The 17,991-nt window shown below is 45.7% G+C and overlaps 4 protein-coding genes across 6 annotated transcripts; all 4 read right to left on the bottom strand.

The window, feature by feature from the left end:
• Nucleotides 1–390: 390 nt before the first annotated feature.
• On the bottom strand, nt 391–3,679 carry LOC133466476 (gastrula zinc finger protein XlCGF57.1-like). Its single transcript, XM_061750228.1, has 2 exons — nt 3,190–3,679; nt 391–2,864 (listed from the first exon to the last, which is right to left on the bottom strand). Exons 1-2 carry the CDS (start codon nt 3,317–3,319, stop codon nt 1,471–1,473), a joined length of 1,524 nt encoding a protein of 507 aa, XP_061606212.1. The 5' UTR covers nt 3,320–3,679; the 3' UTR covers nt 391–1,470.
• Nucleotides 3,680–4,438: 759 nt separating this feature from the next.
• On the bottom strand, nt 4,439–8,084 carry LOC133466456 (oocyte zinc finger protein XlCOF6-like). Of its 3 annotated transcripts, none has more exons than XM_061750183.1 (3): nt 7,715–8,080; nt 7,376–7,489; nt 4,439–6,745 (listed from the first exon to the last, which is right to left on the bottom strand). In XM_061750183.1, exons 1-3 carry the CDS (start codon nt 7,980–7,982, stop codon nt 5,517–5,519), a joined length of 1,611 nt encoding a protein of 536 aa, XP_061606167.1. In that variant the 5' UTR covers nt 7,983–8,080; the 3' UTR covers nt 4,439–5,516. The 3 variants fall into 3 exon arrangements, with proteins under 3 accessions (XP_061606167.1, XP_061606176.1, XP_061606185.1); XM_061750201.1 differs by having other exon boundaries at nt 6,605–6,713; nt 7,715–8,084; XM_061750192.1 differs by lacking the exon at nt 7,376–7,489 and having other exon boundaries at nt 7,715–8,081.
• A 100-nt stretch (nt 8,085–8,184) lies between these two features.
• On the bottom strand, nt 8,185–10,706 carry LOC133466489 (gastrula zinc finger protein XlCGF8.2DB-like). The gene is made up of 2 exons (XM_061750263.1): nt 10,227–10,706; nt 8,185–9,901 (listed from the first exon to the last, which is right to left on the bottom strand). Exon 2 carries the CDS (start codon nt 9,899–9,901, stop codon nt 8,759–8,761), a length of 1,143 nt encoding a protein of 380 aa, XP_061606247.1. The 5' UTR covers nt 10,227–10,706; the 3' UTR covers nt 8,185–8,758.
• Nucleotides 10,707–12,566: 1,860 nt separating this feature from the next.
• Nucleotides 12,567–17,456, bottom strand: LOC133466502 (gastrula zinc finger protein XlCGF7.1-like). The gene is made up of 2 exons (XM_061750291.1): nt 16,984–17,456; nt 12,567–13,770 (listed from the first exon to the last, which is right to left on the bottom strand). The coding sequence occupies exon 2, from the start codon at nt 13,507–13,509 to the stop codon at nt 12,718–12,720; it is 792 nt and encodes a 263-aa protein (XP_061606275.1). The 5' UTR covers nt 13,510–13,770; nt 16,984–17,456; the 3' UTR covers nt 12,567–12,717.
• Nucleotides 17,457–17,991: the final 535 nt, after the last annotated feature.

The following is a 17,991-nucleotide window of genomic DNA, read 5'->3' as shown; positions in this document are numbered from 1 at the left end:
AAAAACATTTCCATTTTTGTCAAAAATACAACATGTTTTGACAGCCATTCCAGTACGTTCCGCTTGATTGCTGTAAATTGTCTTTTAATTTGTATTTTCTCATTTTCATTTGATTGTTTTTCTTATTGTAACTTGTATTATCTGTGAAATGTCAAATGTTGCAATGGTACTTTGTAAAATGTCAATATTAAAACATGATCAAAGAGAATTTATAGAAATAAACTCGTTTTATGAAGTGTCTTAAAGAGAACTGTCTCACACAAATGGTAGTATTTGTGCCTTTAAGGGGTGTGGCCTAGTGATCAGTCGAGCGACTGGAGCGGTGACGTCATATCCGGTTCACTTTTGGCGAAATCTGCCATCTGTGTATTCCTATCCGAGAGTAAAGATTAGCGTGAGCGTTAAAACCCCCCCAAAAAGGCTTTATTTCCCAAAGCGACCATTTGCGACGTCGCTCAAATGCCAACGGAAAGTTCGCAGTTCAGAGTTTTCCCTTTTCTTCAATTGTGTTATATGTAGAGTAAGTTTGGTGCCACATTCTCTCATTGAAGTTCAAAGGGAATTAAAAATGAGGAACATGATAATTGTGTGTACATGTTTCTGTATTTAGCAAGCTTTCCGAAAGTTAGTCCAATTTTGGAGTGACGCCCTTTTATGGGGAACTACGGGCAAAACGTATGCAGATTCATTGCATCTTTTTGCCCACAAGCTCATCATTTAGGACCACTTTGGATACAGCGCGTCAACGCTCAACATTTGTCCTGTGACTCCCTCAACGTTGATTCGTGGCTAGGACTCATCGAAGGTCAAATCCAAAACGTTGTCTTAAATTGTACTTCGTCTTCTTGGCGGTTTCGCTGCTGCATGTTTTTTAATTTCAATGAGACCAACCCGGTTAAATAAAGGTGAGATAATAATCATCATCATCATCAAAAAAGAAGTAATTTCAAAAAAACCGGAACCTCAAAATGACTTGAAAACTACTCGAGGGTTTTAGCTTGGCTGCATTTAGGCTCTCTTAAACAATCCAGACTGAACACCATCACTGATCCTGAAAAGGGGAAAGTTCCTTCACCATTTATGTCAAGCAATTTACTGCTGCACTTCTCACCAACACACGAGTGTTTCGTCACCTGAGAACTTATTATACAACCTTTGATCACACGCACACACAATGCAACTGAATGGTTTTCCACCAATTTGACTTCTTTAACTCCACCCTGAAGATCTCCTCCTGCTGCTCAGGATGAAGAAGTAACATTTTACACTGAACAAGCGATGCAACTAAGTCCATTTGATTGCTACAGCACTTCACGCAGGGAGCACTTACGTTCTTGAAGAAGTTCAAATGCATTCATACATATAAACATTAGACAATCATATTTTGCAATGAATACAAAAATCACAAATCAATCAAATCATCATATCAAGGTGTACTGCCTAAACTGGATTTCAAAAGAAAAAAGAAAATTACAAAGTTTTCTCTTTCGTGTGCGTTCTTGTGTGTATGTTTAAAGATGCCTTCCGAGAGAATATTTTCCCGCAAACCAGGCAGGCAAAAGGTTTCTCTCCAGTGTGTGTCCTTGCGTGCGTGTTCAAATGTCCTCTCTCGGTAAATCTTTTACCGCAAACTGAACAGGAAAACGGTTTCTCCCCAGTGTGTGTTCGTGTGTGTGTTTTTAAGTTTGCCTTTACAGCGAATCTTTGACCACAAACTAAGCAGGCAAAAGGTTTCTCCCCAGTGTGTGTTCTCGTGTGTGTGTTCAAATGTCCCTTCCTTGCAAATGTTTGACCGCAAACTGAGCAGACAAAAGGTTTCTCGCCTGTGTGTGTCCGTGTGTGCATGTTTAAATATGCCTTCCGAGAGAATATTTTACTGCAAACTAGACAAGCAAAAGGTTTCTCCCCAGTGTGTGTTCTTGCGTGTGTGTTCAAATGTCCTTTCTCGGTAAATCTTTTGCCACAAACTGAACAGGGAAAAGGTTTCTCCCCAGTGTGTGTTCGCGTGTGTGTCTTTAAGTTTGCCTTTACAGAGAAACTTTGACCACAAACTGAGCAGACGAAAGGTTTCTCCCCAGTGTGTGTTCTCGTGTGTGTGTTCAAATGTCCCTTCCTCGCAAATCTTTGACCGCAGACTGCGCATGCAAAAAGCTTCTCTCCCGTGTGTGTTCGCGTGTGTGTTCTTAAGTTTCCCCGTTCAGAAAATGTTTGTCCGCAAAATGAGCAGGTGAAAGGTTTCTCACCAGTGTGGGTTTTTGTGTGTTTCCTTAGGTTTCCATTTTCAGAGAATTTCTGTCCGCAAACCGAGCAGGCAAAGGGTTTCTCTCCCGTGTGGGTTTTTGTGTGTTTTCTTAAGTTTCCCTTTTCAGAGAATCTTTGATCGCACACTGAACAGGCAAAAGGTTTCTCCCCAGTGTGTCTTCGCGTGTGAGAGTTCAAATGTCCCTTCCAAGCAAACCTTTGACCACAAACTGAACAGGGAAACGTTTTTTCTCCCGTGTGTGTTTCAATGTGACTTGTTGAGGATTCTTCATCATCCTCCTCATCAGCGAAAGAAGAGTGCGACGTGATGTCGTCGCTATCGGATAGCGGCGCCATGAGGCCATCTGCTTGGGATTGTTCACAACGGGGTCCATCACCTTCGGTTGTCACGCGTTGACTCGAGCCGCCGCTCCCCGCAGTCTTCTCGCTGTCGTCTTCGTCTTCGTCACCTTCACTCTTCAAAACGACGACCGTCAATTGCAACTTGGTGATATCGTCCTCCTCCTCTTCTTTAATGTTAAGGGGCTCCGCCTCCTCCTCCTCCTCCTCCTTAATGTGCGAGGACGCCGGCTCCTGCTGCTGAGGATGAAAATATTCTTCATCTGCAAAACACAAATGAAACACGGTTTTCATTTCCAGTTCCTTCCAAAAGGCGCTTCAGCAGTTCACTCAAAATCAGCCATTTTAAGGATGACAGTAATCGATGTGCTATTGTTTGCAGCGCAAGCGAGGACTCCAACAGGCGGTCGACATAGTAAAGCTCATCGAGTGTTGAGTATCGATCGATAGATTGTGCCCATCATCTTGGATGAACCGTGTGGAGCTTTTACTACTGTGGCCAACGACAAAGCGAGTGAATGATATGTTATTTCTGCTGCAAATCTTAACTAGGTTAGTATGAGATGAGCTGATCTCGTTGCTGCAAACCTGCTCGGCGCAACACGTCTCGAGGCTTCTCGAACTCGGAGTCCAGTCTTTGCCGTTGTCGTGCGTGCTCCTCTATCGATGCACAAAGTTCCTCCTCGTGCTCTTCTTCTTTGACACTTTTATCACACATTGCCCCACGATAATCACAACACTTCACACTCGGGCTCGATGTGCGTTTAAAGACGCGCTGATAACAAACGCGTCTCCTCGTCAGCGGCTAGCTAGCTAGCAAGCGAAGCTAAGCTAAGCTAAGCGGAGAATCTTCAACGTGCTCCAAGACGACTTCGGCGGACACGAAGTGTTCATCAAGTGTGTTTTGCTCCAGCAAAGTAGCGATGGGAAGTCCCGCGACGAGGCTTCGGTACGTTCAGCACGAAACCGGGCCGATGAATTGAGTTTCAGCGCGTTTGTTTCGCCCAACTGCACATGGAAGAAGAGCTGTGCAGAAGTACGGCAACTCCCCTTGGACAAACTCAAACACGCGATTCGCTATAACACATATTTCGATCGGGCAGTGAGTTGACGCAAAAACTTGTAAGCGAACGTGAACGGAAAGAGCAAAAGCACACGAACGTTGTTTTGTAGTCATACATTTCGACATTAAGTGAGATGTAAACACGACTGGACGCTCCGTTTTCATTCGATCACGTTCGACTTGTCATGAATTCGTGGCAGCGGTGACGTCATCGTGACGTGTGGTGGGCGCATGCGCATTAACATTGGTTGAGAGAAGTTTTCCCTCCATATAATATTGGCTAGGAAACCTCGTTTTCGTGGCTTTTGATCGCATTCTACAAGTTTGGGCCAGTTAATAAGTTGTGTCCCAGATCCGCCCGATGGCCTGACCAGGGGGGATGTTTTGGATCGACAGCTTTTCATTTCGGCCCACACAAAAGACTGAAAGAAAGTCCACAAAGTCTCTTGACTCACAGAAGTAAGTGTTGATCATTCCATTGTTGACTGGAAAATGGTTAGACGGTGAAATCAGAATCAGAATCGAATCAGAATCAGAATCATCTTTATTTGCCAAGTATGTCCAAAAAAACACACAAGGAATTTGTCTCCGGTAGTCGGAGCCGCTCGAGTACGACAGCAGACGGTCGATGGACAGAGAACGCTTTGGAGACAGAAAGACATTGACAAAACAAAAAAAAAAAAAACAGTCACTGAGCAATAAAGGGTTAATAGTTATCTGGTAATGCTGGTACATTTGTTATTTATTTATTTTTGACAATTGTGCAAGAAGATGCAGAGTCCTCGAGCACTTAGAGCAGTTGGAATGACTCATATTGCAATAGCATCGTGCAAAGGGCGCTGAGACTTCAAGGAGCGGATGCGCTTTCAAGTGACGAGTAGTGCGATCATCTGGGACAATGTCGATTGTGCAAATGTTGCAGAGACTCCTCAATCGGTGTGCAAATGGAGCAGATGCTACTCTGGCACGAGTGGCCGGTATCGGTCAACAACAGATACGCAAATAGTGCAGCGTGGCGAGACGACGACAGCGAGAGCACAAGATCTGCAATCACAATCCAAGTGTTTTCGTTCAGTGGATCACGCGATCGTGACATTTTCCCGTGTTATTCTTCCTGCAGTTGGCAATGCATGTTGCTTCGTGTTCTCCACCGTAGTTGCATTGCATCTTTTGTTTCTTCTTCACATTTCCCAATCGTCACGGTCACCTCCAACTCATAAACTTCCTCGATGTCGCTCCCGGAGCAGAAATGGTTTGCTTGTACTTGAAAAGAAACAAATTCACTGAACCTCAGAAGTCCTTGGTGGGGAAAAAATAGCTCAACGACATTAGATACTTTTATTTAGGACCACAGACAGAATTTTACAGCAAGTTTCTTTCCAATTTATTGGAAGCTTTGTTCACAGCTGCACCTCTCACCAACACATTTGTGTTTCTTAACCTTTGACTTCCACATCATCTTTTATGACACCAACTGAAACTGAATAGTTTTCTCACCACTGAGAAGTTTGGTCCACCCTGAAAGATCTTCCAATCCTGAACTCAAGTTGCATACTGAACTCGCAAAAGTAAGTCAATCACTTTTTATTGGATTTTTTTTAATGGCACTTCTCACAAAGTGCTTCATATATTTCAAAAGCAGGGATGCCTCAATAAAATACATTTGAGAGTTAACAAGGACAAACATAACTCAGTCTAATTCATATGAGTCAGAATGAAACCTAAAAAGCAAATTCAAACAATTAGGGGAATGTCTTGACTGTTTTGCTTTGTTTCGTTTTTTTTCCCCCAGTGTGAGTTCTTGTGTTTGGTCAAAATCTGAACATGTGAAGTTTCTCTCCAGGGCGGAGCGTCACGTGTCTTTTCCGGTCTGTCTCGGAACCAAAAGTTTTGTCACACTGAAAACACATTTTGTCACATGATCGCCCTCATCTTCACTCTTCACAATGACACCAGTCAACGGTAACCTGGCGATAGCCTCGTCCTCTTCTTGAACGTGGGAGGGCTCTGGTTCCTGGTGCTCAAGACGAAGGTCTTCCACTTCGGAATTAATGTTGTACACTGAAACGGTAAAACGTTTCTTCCTGGTGTGTGTTTGTGTGTGTGTTCTTAAGTTTCCCTTTTCAGAGAATTTTTTACCGCAAACTGAGCAGGCAAAAGGTTTCTCTCCAGTGTGTGTTCTTGTGTGCGTTCTTAAGTTTCCCTTTTCGGAGAATCTTTGCTCACATACTGAGCAGGCGAAGGGTTTCTCTCCAGTGTGGGTTCTTGAGTGCTTTATCAAGCTTCCCTTTTCAGAGAATCTTTGGCCACAAACTGAGCAGGGAAAAGGTCTCTCCCCAGTGTGCGTTCTTGTATGAGCATTCAAATGTCCCTTCCGGGTGAATCTTTTTCCACAAAGTGAGCAAAGAAAAGGTTTCTCCCCAGTGTGTGTTCTTGTGTGTGCTCGTAAATCTCCATTTAGAGAGAATCTTTTTCCACAAGCTGAACAAGAAAATGGTTTCTCCCCAGTGTGTATCCGCGTGTGCGTTCTTAAATATGAACGACTCCTGAAACGTAAGTTGCAGACTGGGCAGGCGAAAGGTTTCTCTCCACTGTGCGTTCTCATGTGATTCGTTAAACTACTCTTCTGCGTCACCTTAAGACCACAAACCGAGCAGGAAAAAGGTTTCTCTCCAGTGTGCGTTCGCAGGTGTCTTTTCAACGAGGACTTGTTGAAAAAGGTTTTGTTACACTGAGAACATTTGACGTGTTTGTAGTCACTGCGAAATGTCACATCACCATTGGAGTGTTCCTCATCATTAGTGTCAGACATTGTGACGCCACTATCCGATAGCGGAGCTAATAATGGGCTGTCCGCTTGTGATCCTCCGCAGTGGTCTCCGTCACTTTCTCTTGTCGTGTGTTGACTCGAGCTGTTGCTCGGAGGCTCAGCCACTCTGTGCTCCTCACTTGGACCTTTGCCGTCATCATCTTCACTCTTCAAAGGGAGACCAATCAATGGCAACCGGATGATGTCATCCACCCCTTCGTCGCTAACGCGTGGTTCTTCCTGCGCAGGACAAAGATATTCTTCACCGATGTCTGTAAGACACAAGAACACGTGGTTTCGAAGGGTCCAGTCTCATGGATGTTGTGTAGTATTGTTTATATGTTTATATTCGACATGTATAACGATGAGGAATCGCATTTATTATCCTTTAATATTGGATAAGAAGACACATCAGTATGAGCATATCCATATATTTGACACATATGTCACCCAATGACACCCAAGCAAACCTTTTCTACACACCTGTGCAGAAACCCAATGATAGTGTTTGGCTCCCTGCGGTGCGCCCCCTTGAGCAGTGACTGCTGTGCCACTTTTCTGCACTGCTATTTACAACATTCACTTGATTTGTCCTCTTGCTCACCCACAGGTTCCACTGAATTAGTTTGGACTTTTTTTCAAGTCAATCAAAACTAAACTCCAACTTTGGGGGTGTATCTGGCAGACGCAAGCCAGAACACAATTCCATTTTTACATTTCGGTCTTTTAGAGTTCAAATCCGCTGGAGTCACTCGTTTCATTTCAGCTACTCGGAAGTAACCTGGCGCCTGTGTGTGTGGGTTTTTTGTTTGTTTAAGTTTATAAAACTATCGATAAACTCGGGAATATTATCAATAATATAAAGTAGTTACTAAACAGGTGAGAGTAAGAAGTGAACAAACCTGTTCCGTGTAACGCAGCTTGAGACTTGAAAGCGGCGTCCACTGGTCGACGTCGTCGCTCGTTCTCCTCTTTCGATCCACAAAGTTCGCCCTCGTACTCTTCTTCTTTCACAGCTTTTGCACACATTTTCCCACGATACTCAGGACACTTTACACCTGCGCTCCGTTTAGCGACGCGTTGCTAACGAACGCGGCTAGCAAGCTAAGCTAAGCTAAGCTAGCTAGCTAGAGAAGCGTCAACGTGCACCGAGACGACAGTGATACGGACACGAACATTTGAATAATGATGTTTAACTCCAGTAAAGTAGTGATGGATGTCGTGTGTATAGGCTTCGGTACCTTCAGTATATTTCGGGAAGAATTCTTGATGAAAACGTGTGCGGTTCCACAAAACGTCAACAGAATGGTCTCTGCAGCAAGCAGGAGTTGTACGGCAACTCCACTTGGACAAACTTCGCGTGTACGCGGAGACGCCGGTTGGCTGGCGCGCGTGTGCGACTCGCACGAAGTCCAACTGCAAAGGAAAATATTCCTTGACGTGAAACCGGTTGAGCGACAGGAATCTGCTGCAAAATGACTTCAAGATCAAGGAACTGGTATCCTTCATTGTTTTGACATCGAGCACTTTCTATAGCATGTCCACGTTTTAGCTCATCTGCTTGAACATTTGATTCCAATCCCAAATGTGGTCTTACATTGTACTTTGTCTTTCCAAATATGTCTGTGACTTGTGTTTTTGCTGCTGCCTTTCTCAGCAGGTCTCTCTTGAAAAACAGGGTTTTAATCCCAGTGAGACCCACCTGGTAAAATTAAGGGCAAATCCAAAGTGTTTACAAATGAACCTAAAACAAAAGAAAGAAACTGAACACCATCACTGCTTGAAAAGGTGTAAGGTGTATTTTATTCAGGATCACAAACCTGCATACACTTTCACATCTCACGAAAAGGAGAAAGTTTCACTACAACGAATTCAAGCAATTTATTGACGCACTTCTCACCAACACACTTGTGTTTCTTAACCTGATAACTTCTCATGGAATCTTTTTGATCACACACACACACACACACCGCAACTGACTGGTTTTCCACTAATTTGGCTTCTCGTGCGTCTTGTCAAAGTCTTCCTCCACCCTGAAGATCTCCTCCTGCTCCTCAGGATGAAGAAGTAACATTTTACACTGCACAAGCGGATGCGACTAAGTCCATTTGATTGCTACAGCACTTCACGCAGAGAAGACTTACAGTATTTAATGAGTTCAAATGCATTCATACATATACAAATGACAGAATCATACTCTACAGTTCATAACAGAAAAAAACATCAATCAAATCATAAACCGTCATATCAAGTCGTACTGCCTGCCTGAACTGCTTTTGAAAAGATTACAAAGTTTTCTCTTCAGTGTGCGCTCTCGCGTGTATCTTTAAAGATGCCTTCCGAGTAAATATTTTCCCGCAGACTAAGCAGGCGAAAGGTTTCTCCCCAGTGTGCGTCCTTGCGTGCGTGTTCAAATGTCCTCTCTCGGCAAATCGCTTCCCACAAACTGAACAGGAAAACGGTTTCTCGCCAGTGTGTGTTCGTGTGTGTGTTTTTAAGTTTCCCTTCACGGCGAATCTTTGACCGCAAACTGAGCAGACGAACGGTTTCTCACCAGTGTGTGCTCTTACGTGTATATTTAAATATGCCTTCCGAGAGAATATTTTCCCGCAAACTAGGCAAGGAAACGGTTTCTCCCCAGTGTGTGTTCTTGCGTGTGTGTTCAAATGTCCTTTCTCGGTAAATCTTTTGCCACAAACTGAACAGGGAAACGGTTTCTCCCCAGTGTGTGTTCGCGTGTGTGTGTTCAAATGTCCTTTCTCGGTAAATCTTTTGCCACAAACTGAACAGGAAAACGGTTTCTCCCCAGTGTGTGTTCGCGTGTGTGTCTTTAAGTTTGCCTTCACCGAGAATCTTTGACCACAAACTGAGCAGACGAAAGGTTTCTCCCCAGTGTGTGTTCTCGTGTGTGCGTTCAAATGTCCCTTCCGAGCGAATGTTTGAGCGCAAACTGAGCATGCAAAAAGCTTCGCTCTAGTGTGCGTTTTTGCGTGTTTTCTCAAGTTTCGCTTTTCCGAGAATCTTTGAGCACACACTGAACAGGCAAACGCTTTTTCTCCCGTGTGTGTTTCGATGCGACTTGTTGAAGATTCTTCATCATCACCCTCATCAGCGAAAGAAGAGTGCGACGTGATGTCGTCGCTATCGGATAGCGGCGCCATGAGGCCATCTGCTTGGGATTGTTCACACGGGGCTCCGTCACCTTCGGTTGTCACGTGTTGACTCGGGCCGCCGCTCCCCGCAGTCTTCTCGCTGTCGTCTTCGTCTTCGTCACCTTCACTCTTCAAAACGACGACCGTCAATTGCAACTTGGTGATATCGTCCTCCTCCTCTTCTTTAATGTTAAGGGGCCTCCGCCTCCTCCTCCTCCTCCTCCTTAATGTGCGAGGACGCCGGCTCCTGCTGCTGAGGATGAAAATATTCTTCATCTGCAAAACACAAATGAAACACGGTTTTCATTTCCAGTTCCTTCCAAAAGGCGCTTCAGCAGTTCACTCAAAATCAGCCATTTTAAGGATGACAGTAATCGATGTGCTATTGTTTGCAGCGCAAGCGAGGACTCCAACAGGCGGTCGACATAGTAAAGCTCATCGAGTGTTGAGTATCGATCGATAGATTGTGCCCATCATCTTGGATGAACCGTGTGGAGCTTTTACTACTGTGGCCAACGACAAAGCGAGTGAATGATATGTTATTTCTGCTGCAAATCTTAACTAGGTTAGTATGAGATGAGCTGATCTCGTTGCTGCAAACCTGCTCGGCGCAACACGTCTCGAGGCTTCTCGAACTCGGAGTCCAGTCTTTGCCGTTGTCGTGCGTGCTCCTCTATCGATGCACAAAGTTCCTCCTCGTGCTCTTCTTCTTTGACACTTTTATCACACATTGCCCCACGATAATCACAACACTTCACACTCGGGCTCGATGTGCGTTTAAAGACGCGCTGATAACAAACGCGTCTCCTCGTCAGCGGCTAGCTAGCTAGCAAGCGAAGCTAAGCTAAGCTAAGCGGAGAATCTTCAACGTGCTCCAAGACGACTTCGGCGGACACGAAGTGTTCATCAAGTGTGTTTTGCTCCAGCAAAGTAGCGATGGGAAGTCCCGCGACGAGGCTTCGGTACGTTCAGCACGAAACCGGGCCGATGAATTGAGTTTCAGCGCGTTTGTTTCGCCCAACTGCACATGGAAGAAGAGCTGTGCAGAAGTACGGCAACTCCCCTTGGACAAACTCAAACACGCGATTCGCTATAACACATATATCGATCGGGCAGTGAGTTGACGCAAAAACTTGTAAGCGAACGTGAACGGAAACAGCAAAAGCACACGAACGTTGTTTTGTAGTCATACATTTCGACATTAAGTGAGTTGTAAACACGACTGGACGCTCCGTTTTCATTCGATCACGTTCCATTACAACAAGCTGGCAATTTTTGGACTTGAGTTGGTTGTCACATTTCTGTGGGGCCAATTCTATATTACTCGTGCACTCACTGTCGTTGTCTCGCCGTGCTGCACTATTTGCATATAGTGGCCACTCATGCCAGAGTAGCATCTGCTCCATTTGCACACTGATTGAGGAGTATCTGTAACATTTGCATAACCATTGTCCCAGATTATCGCAGTACTCGTCACTCGTCAACCGCATCCACTCCTTGAAGTCTCAGCGCCCCTTTGCACATTGGTCATTGCACCGGACTATTGCGATATTAGCCATTCGAACTGAGGACTCTGCATCTTTTTGCACAATTGTTGTTTGTTGTTGTTTTTTGTCAATGTCTTTCTGTCTCCAAAGTGTTCTGTAAATTGGCTGTCTGTTGTACTAGAGCGGCTCCAACTACCGGAGACAAATTCCTTGTGTGTTTTGGACATACTTGGCAAATAAAGATGATTCTGATTCTGACTTGTCATGAATTCGTGGCAGCGGTGACGTCATCGTGAGGTGTGGTGGGCGCATGCGCATTAACATTGGTTGGGAGAAGTTTTCCCTCCATATAATATTGGCTAGGAAACCTCGTTTTCGTGGCTTTTGATCGCATTCTACAAGTTTGGGCCAGCTAATAAGTTGTGTCCCAGATCCGCCCGATGGCCTGACCAGGGGGGATGTTTTGGATCGACAGCTTTTCATTTCGGCCCACACAAAAGACTGAAAGAAAGTCCACAAAGTCTCTTGACTCACAGAAGTAAGTGTTGATCATTCCATTGTTGACTGGAAAATGGTTAGACGGTGAAATCAGAATCAGAATCAGAATCAGAATCAGAATCATCTTTATTTGCCAAGTATGTCCAAAAAAACACACAAGGAATTTGTCTCCGGTAGTCGGAGCCGCTCGAGTACGACAGCAGACGGTCGATGGACAGAGAACGCTTTGGAGACAGAAAGACATTGACAAAAAAAAACTGGTATCCTTCATTGTTTTGACATCGAGCACTTTCTATAGCATGTCCACGTTTTAGCTCATCTGCTTGAACATTTGATTCCAATCCCAAATGTGGTCTTACATTGTACTTTGTCTTTCCAAATATGTCTGTGACTTGTGTTTTTGCTGCTGCCTTTCTCAGCCAGGTCTCTCTTGAAAAACAGGGTTTTAATCCCAGTGAGACCCACCTGGTAAAATTAAGGGCAAGTCCAAAGTGTTTACAAATGAACCTAAAACAAAACAAAAAGAAAGTCTTTAAACGACTTGAAAACAACTCCGTTTTGGCTTGACTGCGTTGAGGCTCTTACAATAGAAACTGAACACCATCACTGCTTGAAAAGGTGTAAGGTGTATTTTATTCAGGATCACAAACCTGCATACACTTTCACATCTCACGAAAAGGAGAAAGTTTCATTACAACGAATTCAAGCAATTTATTGACGCACTTCTCACCAACACGCTTGTGTTTCTTAACCTGATAACGTCTCATGGAATCTTTTTGATCACACACACACCGCAACTGACTGGTTTTCCACTAATTTGGCTTCTCGTGCGTCTTGTCAAAGTCTTCCTCCACCCTGAAGATCTCCTCCTGCTCCTCAGGATGAAGAAGTAACATTTTACACTGCACAAGCGGATGCGACTAAGTCCATTTGATTGCTACAGCACTTCACGCAGAGAAGACTTACAGTATTTAATGAGTTCAAATGCATTCATACATATACAAATGACAGAATCATACTCTACAGTTCATAACAGAAAAAAACATCAATCAAATCATAAACCGTCATATCAAGTCGTACTGCCTGCCTGAACTGCTTTTGAAAAGATTACAAAGTTTTCTCTTCAGTGTGCGCTCTCGCGTGTATCTTTAAAGATGCCTTCCGAGTAAATATTTTCCCGCAGACTAAGCAGGCGAAAGGTTTCTCCCCAGTGTGCGTCCTTGCGTGCGTGTTCAAATGTCCTCTCTCGGCAAATCGCTTCCCACAAACTGAACAGGAAAACGGTTTCTCGCCAGTGTGTGTTCGTGTGTGTGTTTTTAAGTTTCCCTTCACGGCGAATCTTTGACCGCAAACTGAGCAGACGAACGGTTTCTCACCAGTGTGTGCTCTTACGTGTATATTTAAATATGCCTTCCGAGAGAATATTTTCCCGCAAACTAGGCAAGGAAACGGTTTCTCCCCAGTGTGTGTTCTTGCGTGTGTGTTCAAATGTCCTTTCTCGGTAAATCTTTTGCCACAAACTGAACAGGGAAAAGGTTTCTCCCCAGTGTGTGTTCGCGTGTGTGTCTTTAAGTTTGCCTTCACCGAGAATCTTTGACCACAAACTGAGCAGACGAAAGGTTTCTCCCCAGTGTGTGTTCTCGTGTGTGCGTTCAAATGTCCCTTCCGAGCGAATGTTTGAGCGCAAACTGAGCATGCAAAAAGCTTCGCTCCAGTGTGCGTTTTTGTGTGTTTTCTCAAGTTTCGCTTTTCCGAGAATCTTTGAGCACACACTGAACAGGCAAACGCTTTTTCTCCCGTGTGTGTTTCGATGCGACTTGTTGAAGATTCTTCATCATCACCCTCATCAGCGAAAGAAGAGTGCGACGTGATGTCGTCGCTATCGGATAGCGGCGCCATGAGGCCATCTGCTTGGGATTGTTCACAGGCGGGCTCCGTCACCTTCGGTTGTCACGCGTTGACTCGAGCCGCCGCTCCCCGCATTCTTCTCGCTGTCGTCGTCTTCGTCACCTTCACTCTTCAAAACGACGACCGTCAATTGCAACTTGGTGATATTGTCCTCCTGCTCTTCTTTAATGTTAAGGGCCTCCGCCTCCTCCTCCTCCTCCTTAATGTGCGAGGACGCCGGCTCCTGCTGCTGAGGATGAAAATATTCTTCATCTGCAAAGCACAAATGAAACACGGTTTTCATTTCCAGTTCCTTCCAAAAGGCGCTTCAGCAGTTCACTCAAAATCGGCCATTTTAAGGATGACAATAATCGATGTGCTATTGTTTGCAGCGCAAGCGAGGACTCCAACAGGCGGTCGACATAGTAAAGCTCATCGAGTGTTGAGTATCGATCGATAGATTGTGCCCATCATCTTGGATGAACCGTGTGGAGCTTTTACTACTGTGGCCAACGACAAAGCGAGGACTCCATTAGGCGGACACAGCAATGATTCATTTGGTGTTGATTATACAGAACCTTTCCCAAAAAATTGGAATATCATGGAAAAGTTCATTTATTTCCACAATTCCATTCAAAAACTTCAACTTGCATAGATTATAGATTCAGGGCCCATCATTTGAACAATTTTAAGTATTTATTTTTTTATATTTACAGAATTTGGGCTTCCAGCTCATAAAACCCACAAAATCTGGAATTCAATACATTCGAATAGTGTGAAGAAATCAGCCCAAATCTCGCAGGCCATCAATGTTTCAAACTGAATGTCACACACGAATCATCTGCGAAACTCAAAGCACCTGCCCGGGTCAATAAATGGCTTGAGTTTGGTTCAATTGTCTCAATTGGCTTCAATACGGGGACGACTGCAGACTTGACAACTGGCCAGAAGACCATCATTGATAGCCTCCATAGGATGGCTAAGGCACAAAGGTTCATAGCTAAGGAGGCCGGCGGTTCACAGAGTGCTGTGTCCAAGCATGTCAATGGAAGGACAAAATGTGGCAGGAGAAGATGCACCAGCAAAAGAGTTGACCGTGGGCTTCAGTGGATTATCAAACAGAAGATTCAAGAATCTAGCAGAGATCCAGAAAGAGTGGAATGAGGCGCGAGTCACAGCTTCAAAAACCGACGCATCCGGGAGAAGGGCCACAACTGTCGGGTTCCTCGGGTCGAGCCGCTTCTGAGCCCGAGCCGACGTAGGAAGCGTCTCAACTGGGCCGAGGGGAAGAAGGGCCGGACTGGCGGCCGGCGGTCCGAGGTCCTTTTTCCCCGATGAAAGTAAAGCGTGCCTTTCATTCGGGAATCGAGGTCCAAGGGTTTGGAGGAAGACGGGTGAAGAACAGAACCCAAGCTGCTTGAGGTCCAGTGTGAAATATGCACAGTCAGTCATGATGTGGGGTGCAGTTGTTGGTAAACTCTGCCTTTTTAAATCCAAGGTCACCCAAGAGTCTATCCATCCATCCATCCATTTTCTACCGCTTATCCGGGTCGGGTCGCGGGGGCAGTCGTTTTAGCAGGGACGCCCAGACTTCCCTCTCCCCAGCCACTTCATCCAGCTCTTCCACGGGGATCCCGAGGCGTTCCCAGGCCAGCCGAAGGATGTAGTTTCTCCGGCGTGTCCTGGGTCGTCCCCGGGGTCTCCTCCCGGTGGGACGTGCCCGGAACACGTGTCCGGGAGGCCTGTCATTGCCCACGTGAGCATCGAAGTCCCCCAGCAGAACGATGGAGTCCCCAGCGGGAGTGCTCTCCAACACCCCCTCCAAGGACTCCAAGAAGGGTGGGGACTCTGAACTGCTGTTTGGCGCATAGGCACAAACAACAGTCTGGACCCGTCCCCCCACCCGAAGGGTTAGGGTTAGGGAGGCTACCCTCTCGTCCAACGGAGTGAACCCCGACGTACAGGCGCCGAGCCGGGGGGGCAATAAGTATACCCGCACCTGCTCGGCGCCTCTCACCGTGGGCAACTCCAGAGTGGAAGAGAGTCCGACCCCTCCCAGAGGGGACTGGTACCAGAGCCCAAGCTGTGTCTGGAGGCGAGCCCCACTATGTCTCGTCAGAACTTCTCGACCTCACACACCAGCTCGGGCTCCTTCCCTGCCAGAGAGGTGACGTCCCACGTCCCGAGAGCCAGCTTCTGTAGCCGGGGATCGGATCGCCGCCCAGCTCGCACTGCACCCGACCCCAATGGCCCCTCCCACAGGTGGTGAGCCCACGGGAAGGGGGAAAATCATGTTCAACCTATACTGAATTGAATACACCACAAAGACAAGATATTTCATGTTCCAAGTTAGAATTTGATGGCTGCAACACGTTCCCAAAAAGCTGGGACAAATGGCAAAAAAGACTGAGAAAGTTGAGGAATGCTCATCAAACGCCCGTTTGGAACATCCCACAGGTGAACAGGCTCATTGGGAACAGGCGGGGGCCGTGATTGCTCCGTCACTCCCAAGCAAAGATGGGGCGAGGTTCACCTCTTTGTCAACAAGTGCGTGGACAAATCACTGCATGTAAGCGGCAAGGCCGAAAACCCACATTGAAAGCCCGTGACCTTCGATCCCTCGGGCGGCACTGCATCAAAAACCGACATCAAAGTGTAAAGGATATCGCCGCGTGGGCTCAGGAACACTTCAGAAAACCAACGTCAGTAAATACAGTTGGGCGCTACATCCGGAAGTGCAACTTGAAACTCTCCTATGCAAAGCAAAAGCCATTTCTCAACAACACCCGGAAACGCCGCCGGCTTCTCTGGGCCCGAGCTCATCCAAGATGGGCCGACGCAAAGTGGAAAAAAGTCTTCTGCGGTCCGGCGAGTCCACATTTCCAATTGGTTTTGGAAATTGTGGACGTCGTGTCCTCCGGGCCACAGCGGAAAAGAACCATCCGGACTGTTATGGACGCAAAGTTCAAAAGCCAGCATCTGTGATGGTATGGGGCTGTGTTAGTGCCAACGGCGTGGGTAATTTACACTTCATTGGAATTGTATTTTTTCTCTTTGTTTGAAATGCTTTTTAGTCACGTAAAGCACATTGAGTTACCTTGTGTATGAAATGCGCTATATAAATCCATTTGCTTTGCTGTAGTCTATTTAATAAATGCTTATCGTTTTTGGCCCACGTCCGTCAGTGCGCTTTGAGTCCGCCACCTATAAGATTCAGTTTGCTATCCCTTTATTCAGACAGCTAACTAAAAATGTTATGCTATTTTCTTTTGTATGTTTTCAGTCCAGGTTTTTGTTTTATGGGGTGGAGCGCGGGGGGCTCCGTGGTCCTTGTGGCATGGACCCTAACCCTGGCCCCGTCTCATTGTATTAAACCACTCTCGATTTGACAATAAATCTAATTGTGAGTAACGCGCCATTTTTGTTCCTCTTTCTTTTGCTGAAGAAGGTCGTTCGTAAACAAGTCCGAGTAAGACGTGGCCAAACCTGCTCGGCCCAACACGTCTCGAGGCTTCTCGAACACGGAGTCCAGTCTTTGCCGTTGTCGTTCGTTCTCCTCTTTCGATCCACAAAGTTCCTCCTCGTGCTCTTCTTCTTTGACCCTTTTTGCACACATTTGCCACACTTGAGCTCCGTCGAGCGCCGTGTTGCTAACGAACGCGTCTCTTTGTTCGCGGCTAGCAAGCTAAGCTAAGTTCAGCTAGCTAGAGAAGCTTCAACGTGCACCGAGACGACAGTTACACGGACGCGAAGATTTGAAGAATGATGTTTAACTCCAGTAAAGTGGCGACGGATGTGCTGTGTCGAGGCTTCGGGACGTCCAGTATAAATCGGGAAGAATGATTGACGAAAGTGTGAGCGGTTGCAGAAGTTGTACGGCAGCTCCAATTGGACAAACTACATATATACGCATATACACGCGGGTTGGCCTATTGCTGTGATCCGCAGTTCAAGAAGAATCAACTCGAGAAACTAACTACCACATTCATGTCCATTTACATGCAGCCTTTACCTGACTGCCTGCTAGTGTCAACATTAACGGCGGCTGCACTGAACAGCAAGCCGGCATTTATTACACAACAAACGGGGGGGAAAATAACGTAGAAATAAAGAAAAGAGGACGAAAGCGACGCAGAGATGCACGGAGGGAGTTACGGAATTCCAGCACAGGTTCGACTGCTCAACAGTGCACGCAAACTCGCCAATTAGTGTGCGGATGGGGTGCCGTTTGTAAATAAAAAGAAAAGCAACATTTTGTCACCTTGACTTTCAAACAGTGTTTCAAAAAAACTGGTGTGAATTTTCGAGAGGCACTTTTCTGCACATTTAGAACTATAGTTGTCATATCCAAGTATTAAATGTTGCATCTAAATCATACATTTCAATGTTAAATGTAGATTTCAATATAAATATTCAATCTTAATGTTAAATATATATATAGATCTAAAACTTACATCTCAATGTTGAATATATATCTAAATCTTCTTTTCCTTT

Source organism: Phyllopteryx taeniolatus, chromosome 2 (assembly GCF_024500385.1).
Source record: "Phyllopteryx taeniolatus isolate TA_2022b chromosome 2, UOR_Ptae_1.2, whole genome shotgun sequence".
Taxonomy (NCBI): domain Eukaryota; kingdom Metazoa; phylum Chordata; class Actinopteri; order Syngnathiformes; family Syngnathidae; genus Phyllopteryx; species Phyllopteryx taeniolatus.
The sequence above is the reverse complement of the archived record's forward strand: the minus strand, read 5'-3'. Positions and strand labels throughout refer to the sequence as shown.